This window comes from Phyllostomus discolor, chromosome 10 (genome assembly GCF_004126475.2).
Source record: "Phyllostomus discolor isolate MPI-MPIP mPhyDis1 chromosome 10, mPhyDis1.pri.v3, whole genome shotgun sequence".
NCBI classification, from domain to species: domain Eukaryota; kingdom Metazoa; phylum Chordata; class Mammalia; order Chiroptera; family Phyllostomidae; genus Phyllostomus; species Phyllostomus discolor.
The window spans coordinates 18,028,713-18,043,119 of record NC_040912.2 but is presented as its reverse complement, the minus strand read 5'-3'; the positions used below and the strand labels follow the sequence as shown (position 1 = coordinate 18,043,119).

Here is a 14,407-nt window from a genome sequence, read left to right as displayed (position 1 = left end):
AAGCAATTAAGGAAACCATCGAAGGTCTTTTGAAAATTGGCAGTTTCATCAGTAGTTACCAAACCTTATTATGCCATTTTCCAAAGCCTGTTTAGACTCCGGTTTCTTCTTTTAATAGGCAGACTTCATGTGCTGTGACCAGTGGTGGTACCTCTTAATTTTTGCTAAATACTTTAGAAGCATGAAAGGATGAAACTCTAAGTCACATCTGTTTCTGTATGCGTGTGTTTCAGGGGCAGTGGCAAGTACAGAAGTAAAGCAGAAGCTTCAAGAATTCCTTCTGAGTAAATCAGCAACGAAAGACACTCCAACTAATGGAAAAAATCATTCCGTGAGCCGCCATCCCAAGCTCTGGTACACGTATGTGCAGTGTTTGGCTGTTTTTTTTACTGGGGTAAAGAACACAGGTTGTGTATTCAGCCCACCTGGCACAAATGGGGGCCTACCAGTTCCCAGCTGTTGTGGCTATGGGTAAAGAGTTTGAATTCTCTAACATTTCTTTTCCTTCTCTGTAAAAAAGGACAATCGTAGTCCCAGCCCTCTTGGCTTGCTGGGAAAGTCCAATGAAATAGTATGGTAAAGTGTGTAACAGAGGGCAGGGCTTAATAAAGGTCAGCAGGTATCCTCTCGAGGGCCAGGAAAGATGTACGTTCTTTACTCAACATGTAACTGACAACACTGGGACTGGGGCATAGAAATGAAATCATACTTAGCGTTTTTCTATTCTTGATGGTACATCTGATATCTTCACAATAATTTCCGAACATTTGACAGGTTGAGATTTCATTTTACTTGGCTTGATAGAAGATGGAGATTGGAGCTATTTTTGAAAGTCGAGAAGATTTTTTATTTAAAAACAAAAAAGGAAGGAGGACAAGAGAGGGAAGGGAAAGAAAGTGAAGGATGGTAACCATGTGAATCTCAGTCTTCCGTGACTGGCTTCTCCCTGCTCACGTCACCTGAGGTCTCCCCACCCTGTAAAGTGGGGGTAGGTTGGCTTTGGACACACGAGCACGTGACACACATGCTGTGGTATCACAGTTTTTATGGAACCATGTGTCCCCAAGTCCTGTAAAGTGATGCTGTATTGTCTACAATCCTTCTTTCTGCAAATATAAAGCAGGAAGTGGTTTTAAAAATTAGGACAAAATTTATAGGCAGAGCATATTTGGATAATAAACTAATAGATAATAGTTACATGTCCTCATTTTATAAATGTGTTTGCTGAACGACCATAAGATTTTATACTTATGTATATTTAACCCCTCACATCATAAGGATAAAGGAGTAAATATTCAATTACTCTGTTGCAATAATGGAATTGTAAGCATCCCGGGAGTTCTAATTAAGTATTATTGTACTTACAATTCTATTTTGTAAGTATCTGACCTTCTCTGCATTCAAAAAAGTAACTGAGATGGTTTCTAAAATATTATATAAGTACTTTACAATAGTTTTCATAATTTCTATCATGCAGATCAGTTCACTTGAGAAACCAGTCCCTAAAGAAAATGTCCATGTATTCAGTCAACATCACAGTCTTTTAAAAGAAACACAGTTTTATTACCTAAAATTACAAACATAATTTATAACTAATTCATTTTTGCTTCCTAAGCCTGTTTTAAGAAGAGATTTTTTTTTTAAATGGGAGACAACTATGTGTAAACAACTTGTCAGCTGAAAATTCTTTAGCTGTTCCTTTGGGTTTATTAATCATAACTCTCAAATGTTAGTTAGCAATTTTTTTGGTACTAAATTGAACTTCAGTAGGCTCCAACTCCAGACAACCTTAAATCATTAATTATAGAATCTGAAGTTACTACTTTTTTGCCAGTAGAGCTAGATGAAATATCTTTAAACCAGTTAAGAAAGTGATTCAAATGGATACTGGTAGAACAATCCCCTAGTTGGTGATACCAATTGTTTTCTCCATATTTAATAATTGTAGACATTTCTATGCACTGGCTAGTCTATGCTCGGTCCTGTACACCATTCCTCACTAGCATAAGTGCATCTCCTTCACTGTCTTTATGCAGAAAAGAGGAAACATTGCGAACAATCAGTTTTGTAGTGAAGAAGGCTGTGATCCCCAGTCCTTCCCTGTGTCCCCCATACGTCAGGGGACCTGAGGCCGTTGGCACAGTGCTGTCTTTTTAGCAGGAAACCTCGTGTACTTTCATGCACTAGCTGGCAAATTTTTAAAAAGGAAATGTTTCTATATGTTTATTTTTACCTTGGTTGGTCTGCATTGTTGACTGACAAGGATTTGGATGATGACTTTTCCACTCGTATGGCTCTTAAGAAAACATACAAAATCATCTCAGATTATCGTGACTCAGGCTCTTGGTAAATTGTCTCTTTCAATAAACCAAACTTTTCTATGTGACTGTGACCCAACACACGGTGGGCATTCCTGGGAATCCTACATCATTGCATAACATACTGTGATCGTGAACTTGGTTACATGAGGCTGTGGTTTGTACACACAAAAAAGAAAGAACGTAAACACAGCTGAGACACGTGTACAGCATGTGCAACTGATTATTGCTGACCAACATGCAGTAAAAACTCCAGTGCAAGTGGTGAACCCTCCTCTTCTCTTGCAGGGCTGCCCACCATACGTCATTGGATCAAAGCTCTCCACCCCTGAGTGGAACATCTCCATCCTACAAATACACATTACCAGGAGCACAAGACGCAAAGGATGACTTCCCCCTTCGGAAAACTGGTAAGTGGGTTTGCTCTTCCATAACATCCCTGCACTTTGTTTGGCCTGTAGGAGCAAGTCGGAGGATGGGACTCAGGGCTGTTATGCCCTCTGCAGTAATGAGTAGGTGCGTGGTTGCGGGTGTGTGCACATGGGCACACACACAGACACGCCTATTTTCTCATCAGTGGATTCAGTATATAATTGAAGTTCCTCTTCTAATTTAAAAGTTTATCATATTTGGATTTTAGTCAGGTTATCTTACTAGCAGTAAACAGTAGAATTGAGGAAAATAAAAATTTGAGTTCTCAGAAAATTTTGATCTTTTCCATTAATTAGGACCTCTGTCATTTCCCCCGTTTATCTAATTTTCTGATGAGCCTCAATCATTTGACCCCAAAAGGAGAAAAATGAGTTTTTCGTTTCTCACCCATTTAAAAAACCTTACATTTTAATTGTTTAAGTGGTAAAAACAGATGAGGCCAAAGCTACCTTCTGAGTAAGTGACTTGCCTAATGTCTCACAGATTTCAGGAGAATGCCGAGTGAAGTTTCCTACCTAATAATCTCATGTAATTATATTAAAATTCACCTAGGAGAACTGGGACAATGGAGCTTCTATTTGGAATTTAGTCAGCAGCCCTGTGGCTCTACGGCCTGTTTATTTTTACATCTTTATTTTTAGCCCTCTGATATGTACACATTTAACATGTTATATACTCTTACCCTTATAATAAATATATTTTAAAACTTTACCAAGATATAAGCATAAATAGCATTTGTGGACATTTTGTTCTGCATCTTATGATTTCTTCCAAGTAGGGTTCTTTAGAGAAAGTGGCAAATCAAAAAAAAAAGTATATCCACAATTGATCTGAAAAGGTATTCAGAGAAGATAATTTGCTTCACTGTATTTTACTCAGGTCCACTTGAAGAAGTATAGATTGATGTAATTTATATATGGAATCTACCAAGAGAAAATGATTTTAAATAATTATACTTATTTTCCAAAGCAATGCTGAATAATTACAATGGAAATACATTGTGAAAACACATGCTGAAGTTATTTTCTCTCACATAATTTACCTGTAGCATAATGAAGAATAATTTACCTGTAGCATAATGAAGATTTAAAAATAAAATCAATCCTGAGCAAGAATTATTTAATATCTATTGTACCATAAACTGGGGAAGGATGGTCAGTATTGCAAAGCAATCCATGTCTTTTTTTTTAAATAGTCCAAAGATTTTTGCATTTCTACTATGAAAACAATAGGCATAGTAAAATACTTCAAGAAGGGCATGCAAAGAATGAGTTTTATGTATTGCATTGGAATTTCACACTATTATCTACAAATCAGGTTGCCTTTTATATAAATAAACATCTCTGGGATAAAAGGAAGAAAGCACAGAGTGAGCCTCCATGTCTTTCTCAAACACAGAGTCGAGTTTATGAAAATTGATCCATAAAGGACATGAGTTTTCGAACGTGTGGTCTTTGATCTGCAGCCTTGACATTTACTTGCACCAATGCATGTGGAGGAACTATTGACAGAGATTATGTGAATATTGCCCCAGGTCTCGGGGCAGTGACTGGCATTCAAGAGCCCATGGAGTCACTAAAAGGAAAGAAAACACAAGTCCCCTTATGGCAGGAGGTTACTGATGAGTGATATAGTTACATTCACAGAGAAAGACTTCTACCCTGCTGTGCACAGCCTTTGAATGTATTCTTACCACTGGGAGATTGAAAACTGACTGCAGAAGAAGTGGCCTTTGGAACCAGTAAGCATCCAGAAAGAAAATGTGTTTTTTTTTAATACCGTAGGACAAGTACTAAAACCCCATACTTTGTGCCCCACGGTTTCCATGAGAACAGTGTAGGATTTTTCCTCTGTGAAGAGTGAACAAGCGAGCAGTTAATTGATTCTTTTAGAAATTCTCATCTGCAACAAAATTCAAACAGAAATCCTGCTCAGGATATATGTTATAGAATTTTACGCAAATGTGTATTAATATGAAAGACATTTTCTATGTCTATGTAGTATATAACAATAGTGAAAAGATATAGCCCTTGTCTTTTCTATTTTTCGTATTTGCCCAGTGTTTTAAGTTCCTTCCTGATGATTATGAAATGCCAGGCAATTGGTCTGTAAAACCAAACATTTTCTAGCCTTGCACCAATAAAGCTCTTGAACAACCATTAATACCTTTGTATCTCTGTAGGGGCTTCAAACTATTTCTTAATTCAATTCCCATTGCCTAAGAAAAATATGACATAATTAAATGCAGATGTTTTCCACACATTATCTAAAATACTTAGAGATACCCTTCATTAATTACAAATAGGCAGAACCCTTACAACGTTTATAAATATAATCCATTTGGTGTATTTCCAATCCCCTGTGAGAAAGTTTGGACATATATTTGTACTAAATAGAAGAGCATGGAAATACAGTTAAATAATAACTTTAATTAAGCTTTTGTTGTATTTTAGTGAGTCAAGAGTTACTACAAAAGAAAGTAATCAATAACAAATTACCATCATGAAGCATAGGTGATGACTGGGGAGACTGGGTAAGATGGTTTTTGCAGAAAGCCACATACCTTTAAAAGAAATGTAGAGTAGTGGCCTGGATCCTGCAGTGGAAACACCAGGGCAGTGGCCACAGGGTCTGGCTTCTCTGTTGGGCCTGATTATCCTCCTCTGTGGTCTACTTGGATTTCGTTGAACTGAATCTTAGACCTAAAGGAAGTTGTTAAATAAGTGGCTGCTATCTTTTGATCTGATATAATACTAAATACTTTCAGTGTCTTTTCAACCTACATCAGTACTGAATTGCCGAGGTGGATTAGCGAGATTTAAGGCAGTAGAGCTGGAAGCGGAGTAGAAAATCTTAATGACCTTAGAAAATGGCCCCAGGGGTGTCCCTGAAGCAGCGCACACAGTTCTAAACCTCTGGTGACCTCTCTGGACCCAGCCGAACAGTGACACCCTAGAAACAGCCAGCCAGGGAAGCCTCATTTGCCAGCACAAATCTGACCTTTGTCAAGCCAACTGGACCTTCACTTCCTTCCCCTCAGGAGAATCATAGTCTTGCTCGTAGTATTTGAGGTTTTTGGAATCATCAGAATAATAGGACTAGTTGGCCGTCATTAGGTCCATTTCTAAATCATTCTTCTCTTAATTGTAGGAATTGAGTCTGTTGCTCCTTTCATAACCATGAACATCAAAGACTTTCCTAATTAGTTATAAAGTTGGGAATAGAATAATTGTTTCAAATTATTTTTATTTATTCCCTTTACTTCAAGTAGCACTTCCTTTTAGAAGTCTACTCTGTGATTCCTTTCATTCTATAACACAAGGGTTTGTTTATACTGAAATTTGGAAGATTTTACTGAACTTTATGGTTTGGCTACAAGTTATATCATGCTGTAGCAGGTGACCTTTCCCCCCCTAATATAGTATACTGCTGGACAGATAATAAACTGTAAAGCAGGGGAAGAAAGCTTCTGGGTCCAGGCACTTTTGAAAGAGTACATATTTCTCACAATGATAGTACATTTGTGGTGACTTTGAACTGACCTTCAAAACCATTTCAATTGGATTCTGTTCCAGTGAGTATGTGCATATGTTTCATAAAATATTATGGTGAAAAGTTCTAGAGGTTTTATGCTCCATTATATTATTGGGGTCTTACCCAGTGAACTTTGCTTTTCTTTGAATGTTACAGTGTTTCCATTTAATACTTCTGAACAAAGCGAAGCTGGCTGGCAAGATTAACCTCTTAAAGCGCACAAGCCATATAAAGCTTGGCTCGGGCTCATAGGGCCGTCCCAGCCCCACTGAAATATTCATTTTAATGGCCAGCACCACTAAAGTAAGACTCAGAGATGGAAGGGGTCCAACTGTAAGTGAAGGCTTTGGAAGGCCAATGTCATTTTCCACACTGAGTAAATTGGAAAGAAGGCAGAGATAAAATGTATATCCCTTAGTGTAGTCGTTAGGATTTATGTTGTGGTACTTTGGTAACCTGTTCAAGTTATTATAATCCAGAATGAATACAAGGAGGGGTTTTTTTGATGTTTTAAAATATTTCTGTCTTCTTCTCTCTCTAGATTTTATTTAATTTTTTATTTATTGAATTTTGAGAGAGAGAGAGAGAGACATCGGTTTTGTTGTTCCACTTATTTATGCATTCATTGGTTGCTTCTTGTGCGTCCCTTGACCCGGAATCGAACCTGCAACCTCGGCGTCTAGGATGATGCTGTCACCAAGTGAACTGCCCGGCCAGGGCTCTCACTAGTTCACTTTCTCCTTGTGCATGCACACACATTTCTGCACGGATAGCACTACGGTGCACTTCTGCTTAGAAAAGCATTCACTCATAACCTTATTCCAGATTGACAAAAACTGAAATGTGTATACTTTAGTGCTCTCACTTCCATCATTGTGGCGATTCTTGCTTAAAATTATTGAGATATGCTCCTCGTGATGAATTTACACCCGTTTTCTGAGAATTGAGAAGCAATGTGACACAGTAACTCAGGCTTTGAACCCATCTCCCGGTTTGAAATCTGGATCCCAGTCTCGGGACACATACTTGACCTCTTCAGGCCACAGTCCTCATCTGTAACGTGGGGGTAATTATTGTACTTGGGCCATGCAGTTACTGGGAGAATGCAGTTAAGTAATGCTTGGAATGCATTTGGGATCACACCTACAATTTGAAGAGTGTTGAATCTTAACCTGGATCCTCTAGTTGATAAGGAATTGAGTTTCATTTATGTTCATCAGGTTAAAACCAACTCTTATTGTTGTGGAAAGTCTTTTAAAGGTCTTACATTGCAAGCCTTATTGATAAAACAAGTGAAGTCAGGAGAAAGTGAAAAATATTTTTATTTTAATCTATATGCAACTTGCAAGTTGAATGACAGGACACAGAGCCTGGCCTGTCAGAGCCCAGGGCGGTGTCCAGACGCAGCAGCAGACTCGCCTCTCTCCCTCCCCGTAGAAGGAGCTCTGACAGATGCCCCGTGCTCCCTAGGGCCAAAGGGGAAGTCTTCCTTTCTGTGTTGACGTCATTTTCAAGCCAATAAGATTTACAAAATAATGAGTAGGTAGTAGAGCAGAGGGTTTCCCTATTACTCTTCCCTCTCCCTCAGAGCCTCTGCTCTTAATAACATCTTGGTTTAGTGGGGTGCATTTGGTACTGTTAACGAACCATGATGGATACATTTTATTAGTGTAGTGCACAATTTACATGAAGTTTTACTTTTCATGTTGTAAAGTTCTATACATTTTGACAAATGCCTACTGTCATGTCTTTTATCCATTATTACAATATAACAGTGTCGCCGCCTTATAAACCCTCTGTACTCCATCTGTTCATCCCTCCCCCAGACCAACCTGTGGTAACCGCTGCTGATCAGCCTGTCTCTGTGGTGCTGTTTTCTGCAAAATGTCCTATAGTTGGAATCATACAGTATGTAGCCTTTTCAGACTGGCTTTTTTCACTTGGCGATGTGCACCTAAGATGCCCCCATGTCTTTTTTTGTGGTTTGAAAGCTCATTTCTTGTTAATGCTGAATAATATTGCATTATATGGATGAACCACAGTTTATAAATTTACCTACTGGAAGACATCTTGGTTCTTTCCAACGTTTAGCAATTATAAAGCTACTATCAACATTTCTGTGTAGGTTTTTGTGTGGATACAGGTTTTCAATTCAGGTAAATACTTAGAAATGTTGTAGCTGAAACTTAAGAGAGAAACTGCTAAACTGTCTTCCCAGTGGCTGTACCATTTCACACACTCACCAGCAATGGATCCCAGTCCCTGTTGCTCCACGTACTCACCAACTCTTGGGATTTTCTGTTTCAGCTGTTTTGATTGTATCTATTCTAATAGTCATGCAGTGTTCCTCATTGTGGTTTTAATTTGTAATTTCCTAGTGTCACCGTGGGATATCTTGCTCCCTTCACTTTAACCTGTGTCTTCTTTATAGTTAAAATTGTTTTCTTACTGGCAACAAATAGCTGGGTCTTTTGTGTTTTGGTTTGTTTGTTTGTTTAACCCACTCCGACAGTCCCTCTAAATAGTGTATTTAGACCATTCACATTTAAAGTGGCTACTGACATAGAACAAGTTTGTGACTGTTTTCTAATCATTATGCTTTCTCTGTTGTTGTTTGTTTCTTTTTTATCTTCCCCTCTTTTTTTTGACTTGTCTGGCTTTAATTGAACATTTTATGTGATTCCAAGTGTTCTACCATTATAGCATATCGATTGTATCTCTTCTTTAAAAATTTCTTTTGTGGCTTTTTTAGAGTTCGAAGTACATATTTACAGCTAATTTACATCCACTCTCAAATAATGTTGTACTGCTTTATAGGGTATAGGCACCTTATAACAGAGTATTCCCAGTTCCTCTCTCTCATCATTTATAATGTTGCTGTTGTGATTTCACTGTTCCACAAACTAAAGTTACCCAGTACATTGCTAATACTATTATTTTAAATAATCTATTAGATCAATTAAAAATAAGAAAAATAAAATATTTTATTTCACTTTCATTTATTTCTCCCTTTCTATAGATCTCAGTTTTAACCTACATCCTTTTCTTTCTTACCGAAGAACTTATTTTAATATTTCTTGCTAGGCAAGTCTACTGGCAACAAATTTCCTTAGTTTCTGTTTATCTGCAAAAATTGCTATTTCTACTTCTTGTTGAAAGTATAATTTCACTCAATGCAGAATTTGAGGTTGCTGGGTTTTCTTCTTGTAACACTTTCAAAACTTGACTGTATTCTCTTCTTGCTTGCACCATTTCTGACAAGAAATTTGGTGTTATTATTATCCCTGTTGCTCTATAAGCAAATTGCTTTCAATTCTCCTGTGGTTGCTTTGAGGCTATTCTCTTTATCTTTGGTTTTCTGCAGTCGATGATTCCTCGGTGGTTTGATTTTGGTGTTTATACTCCTTTGTGTTCCCTTGGATTCTTACATCTGTGGGCTCCAGTCATATCCACAAATTCTGTTGCTCCTTTATCTTGTTTTTCTGGGATTCTCATCATACATATGTTTACATCTTTGTAATTGTCCAAGAGTTCTGGGGCATTCTGTTCTTTTTTTCTTTGCCCTTCAGCTTGGGAAGTCTCTGTTGACTTGTCTTCAAGGTCATTGCTTCTTTCTTCAGCTACGTCCAGTCTATCGATGAACCTATCAAAAGCATTCTTTATTTCTGTGCTTTTAATTCCAAACCATTTTCTTTTCATTCTTGCTTAGAGTTCCATTTCTCTACTAATGTTTACCCATACGCCATTGCATTTTGTCACCTTTTTCTATTAAAGCCTTTAGCATTTAACATATAGTTATTTTGTTTTCTTATCTGATATTTTCAAAATCTTTGTTGTCGTTGAGTCTGATCTGATTCTGGTCTGCTGCCCCTGAAACTATGCTTTCTCTTGCTTTCTGTGTGCTTTGCAATTGCTTGTTGAGAGCCGGACGTGATATATTAGAAAATGGAAATTGAGTGGTGAGGCTTTTGTGTGAGATTTTATGTTAATATGGCTGGAACAGGGTTGTGTTTAATGCTTCCTGTAGCTGTAGGTTCCAGAGGCTTTAATGTTCTTTAGTTTCATTGTTTTGTTTTGTTTGTTTTTTCTTTTCTTGGTTTCTTGGGGTTTCCCTAAGAACACATTCAGAAATAGAGTCAGTGTATGAAACTGACTCAGTTGTAACCCACTGTTACTATGCTGGAATCCTGATGCTGTGGCAGTAAGGTGTCAGGGAGGAGTAGTGTTCTGTGATGTTACGATTAAATCTCAGCATTTTAGCAGGCCTGAGCCAGGGGTCTGTGACTACTGAACTCTTTCTTAGCTTTTTAAAAATCTATCCTTGAAGTGAAACATGATGGTTAAGACAGGCAATGATTGACTAATTGCCCCTCCATCCAGGTCCAAAGCTCTGGTAAAATATTTTCTTTTGGAGGCCAAATTTTTGTCGTGCAGAAGGATCTGGGTATATTTTAAATTTGTGACTTTTCTCCTGAGCATATTGCCAAGTGGCTACTTTTTTTCTCCTCCTATACCCTGATTGTCTAGCCTCACGTATTCAAGACCACACTTCTCACTGATCTTCACTGAGAGAAGCCGGTTAGGTTTCTGTAAACAGTAACTATGATGAATGTGTAGGGGCCTCTCTGAGACTGGGCCCTCGGAGTTCTTAACTTTTAAGGTAGTCCACACTCAGCCTACGGCAATTCATCAAAATTAACATAGACGTGTTCCTACCGGTCACTGACTCCAGTGGCTCCTGGTAAGCTGATCTCAGCTGTGATTACCTGTATCTAGATTACCTGTGCCTCTAGATTAGGGGTGGTGATTTGCTCTGAGACTTCAATTCTCTGACAGATCTCAGAAAATTGCTTTGATTTTTAATTTGTTGGCCTTTTCCTTGTGGTGAATTTGGGAAAAAAGACTTCTTAAGCCCTTTACATATTGGAGCTCATACCTCAAGTCTACCGTTGACTTACCTGACTTTTTAACTATTTGAGGTGTCAGATTCATATTTAAGCAATATAAATACTATTAATTAATTATAATAGATATTTTTAAAAGGTTAACATTAATGATTGACTCTGCTCAGCTTGATCGTGACTAGCAAATATATATTCTAACAACTGTAATAGATCCCTGGCTGGTAGCTCAGTTGGTTAGATGTCTTCCTGTGCACAAAAAGGTTGCAGGTTCGATTCCCTGTCAGGGCACATACCTAGCTAGGTTGCAGGTTCGATCCCTGGTCAGGGCATGTACAGGAGGCAACTGATGGAGCTCTCCCTCTCTCTCTCTCTCAAATCAATAAACATATCCTTAGGTGAGAATTAAAAAAAAACTGTGACAGAAGTAGAATAGACTGAAATAATTTTAAATCACATTTTGAAAGGAATATAACACTTTGTGCTAAACTAAAGGTTTTGCCTAATGATTCATTCTATGGCATTTTATTCTGTTTCCTCTTCTGGGTGTCATCTTGTTCTTCTCCCCAGTGAGGATCAGCACTCCATTGATTTTTGCTACTTTGCAAATAACTTTGACGAAATAGTGGGTTGAAATAGCATATAAACTACATAAGCGAGACTTGGTAATTATAAGGAATTTTTGTGTTTTCTTATTTTTCTCATAATATCAAACACTAGAGATTCAACAAGCTAAGCCAATCAAACTAATCTTTCTGTGCCCCTCCAAAAATTAGAAAATTCAGCTCCTTTTTAAAAAAGGATTTAATTTTTTGCAGAAATTTTCTTCTCAGAAGAAGGCTTTTTGATATATTTAACCATTTAAATTATTAAAAGTTAGCCATTTTAAACTATCATATTTAATTGATTTTACGATGCTCATTTTTAAAAAACATACCTGAAATATGAAAAAGTCTAATGGATATTTCATAATTTAACTAGCAGTGATTTTGCTTTTTTTTTAAAGTAGTATACCAGGTAATTAATTGTGCCTGTTACAACTGATAAATTACTATATTATCTACCCAAGAATTAAGTGGTTTAAAATAGTGATTCCTTGTGATAAAGAACACATATTTACATGTGATTTTTCATTTAAAAATTATAAGGAGCATAATAGAAAATCATGTTCCTGAGATCTTTTTATTCAAAAGTTAGGCATGATTTGGTTAGGACTGAAGAACAAAGCGGTTTAAGTTTCACAGTTCAACAGACGAGAAGATGGTCTCGCAGATTGTGCGTGCAATCTGTACCACCGGTGGGTGCTGCAAGCAAGTATTAATTGAGACTTGTGGGATAATTAATCAACCTTGTAAAAACTTTGAAAATATAACTCAAACTATTTGCTTGTGGGGGCATCTAGTGTGAAAAACTAACCTAGATTAGAAGGACAAAGCGTGGGAAATAGTATCATGCTTTGGAGGTAGATCTGACTGAGAATTCTACCGCGGTGCTGCTGCTTAGAGCTGTGTGACCACAGGCAGGTTACAGCACTTCTCTGAGCCTCAGTGTTTTCAAGTGTGAAGTAAGGAAAATAGTTGCCTTGCATGGTTATTGTAAGTAATGAAGTTACTGCACGAAAGGGCCCAGCACAGTGCCCGACATAAAACAACCTCGGTATAGATAGCCAGTATGCGTTACTAAGAAAAATGTTGTGGCAGTAGTAGTAGGCAATATTGTTGTAGCCACATGGTATACTTGCAAAAAAAAAGTGAAGTGTCACAAAGAGTCTAGATTTGTGGGTTTAACCTCATCATTAATGTATGACTTTGAACAAAGCTCCTTAATGACTTGGGATCCTAGATTTCTCAATTAATTGAAAGATTTGGATCAAATAATTCCTAAGATTGTACACAAGTCTAACAGCAAATATATTATGTTTTATAAAAAGTAAGATAAGAAAATGTTAATGATTTGAAGACTGTATAAATAAGAAAGAAAAGATGGTGCTTTTGTAAAATTGTATCTAAAATTCATTTTAATTAACTGTAGCAAAGTCAAATGACATATTTTTCACTCCCCATAAAATGCTCAATTAGAAATAGGCAAGACATTTTACATAAGATTGGAATGAGAAATTGGCAAAAAATAATAATTAAGACTTTTAAAAGCATTTAGCCATCTGTTTTATAATTATGAAAATCATTGAAAAATGCCTCTAATTTGTAACATTCACAATTATAACTTGAAACACTGGAAACACATTCCATGCAAATACATATACTTACTGATATATCTATAGACATATCTAATGAATAAATTAAAAGATGACAAAATAAATGATGAAATATGTGTGATTATATTTCCTTTAAATTTTTAGCAGACCAATGAGCTACTCTGCAATGAAAGTGTTATTTATGGCAAAGAAGTCTGGGAGAAACCATTAACCGTTTGTGCAAAGGCCTTATTAGTATTTAATTCAGCACATAGTCACAGTTTATACTGGCATGCTACATTTTTTATTAAGTGGCTTTAATTTACCTATGCAGACTTATCTTTATTTCTGTCTACCAGTCTCCTCTATAAAACTATTTGCTTTAGAGCTTTTTTTTATTTCAGTATTTATACTGATTTCTCTATTCTTTACCACCTATCCATGCATGAGATACATTCAAAAGTCTTTTTCTATGAAAGCTTCATTCTGACATTTTCCTTATCTGTATTCCCATATCACTGTAATTTTTGCTATAAAATCTGATAATCATATGTCAATTATTAGATATAATATTTTATACTGTTGTTTTTATCTTATTCTTCCCAATTGGATGATAAAAATATCTTTGAAGAGAGTGTTTGTAACATCTTCATTCCTTATCTGACAAATCACACATTGCACTGGGCCTATTAGTGGGTATTAAATAAATCAATAGGAGTGTAAAAGGGTTTTTGCCATTACAGAGCGCACAGCCGTGATGGTGAGGGACATGTGGTAGGTTCCTAAAAGTTTGATTGAAAGTTAATTTAATTTAGCATCTGACCCACCTTGCTCCTTGAGGAACTACTATTTCACATTTCCAGACTATAAACATTCCTGAGTGAAAGCAAAGATTCAAACCACCTGAAGAATGCAGATAAGAGAAGACATTGAGACATTAATTTTTTAGTTATAGGCATTAGTATATTTCATTGGAATTATCTGTTTTGATTATATTATATTATTTTAAAATAGGTAACACAATAAAT

At 36.7% G+C, this 14,407-nt stretch overlaps 1 protein-coding gene across 4 annotated transcripts in view; it reads left to right on the top strand.

The window, feature by feature from the left end:
- Positions 1-14,407, top strand: part of HDAC9 (histone deacetylase 9) — an 825,092-nt gene that overhangs the window by 446,982 nt on the left and 363,703 nt on the right. For 3 of the 4 annotated variants that reach the window (XM_028525366.2, XM_028525363.2, XM_028525365.2), the window contains exons 6-7: positions 234-354; positions 2,607-2,728. In XM_028525366.2, the coding sequence (XP_028381167.2) occupies positions 234-354; positions 2,607-2,728 (243 nt within the window). Of the gene's footprint in view, positions 1-233; positions 361-2,606; positions 2,729-14,407 lie in introns of all 4 variants that reach the window. The other variant, XM_036010543.1, reaches the window with a different exon arrangement.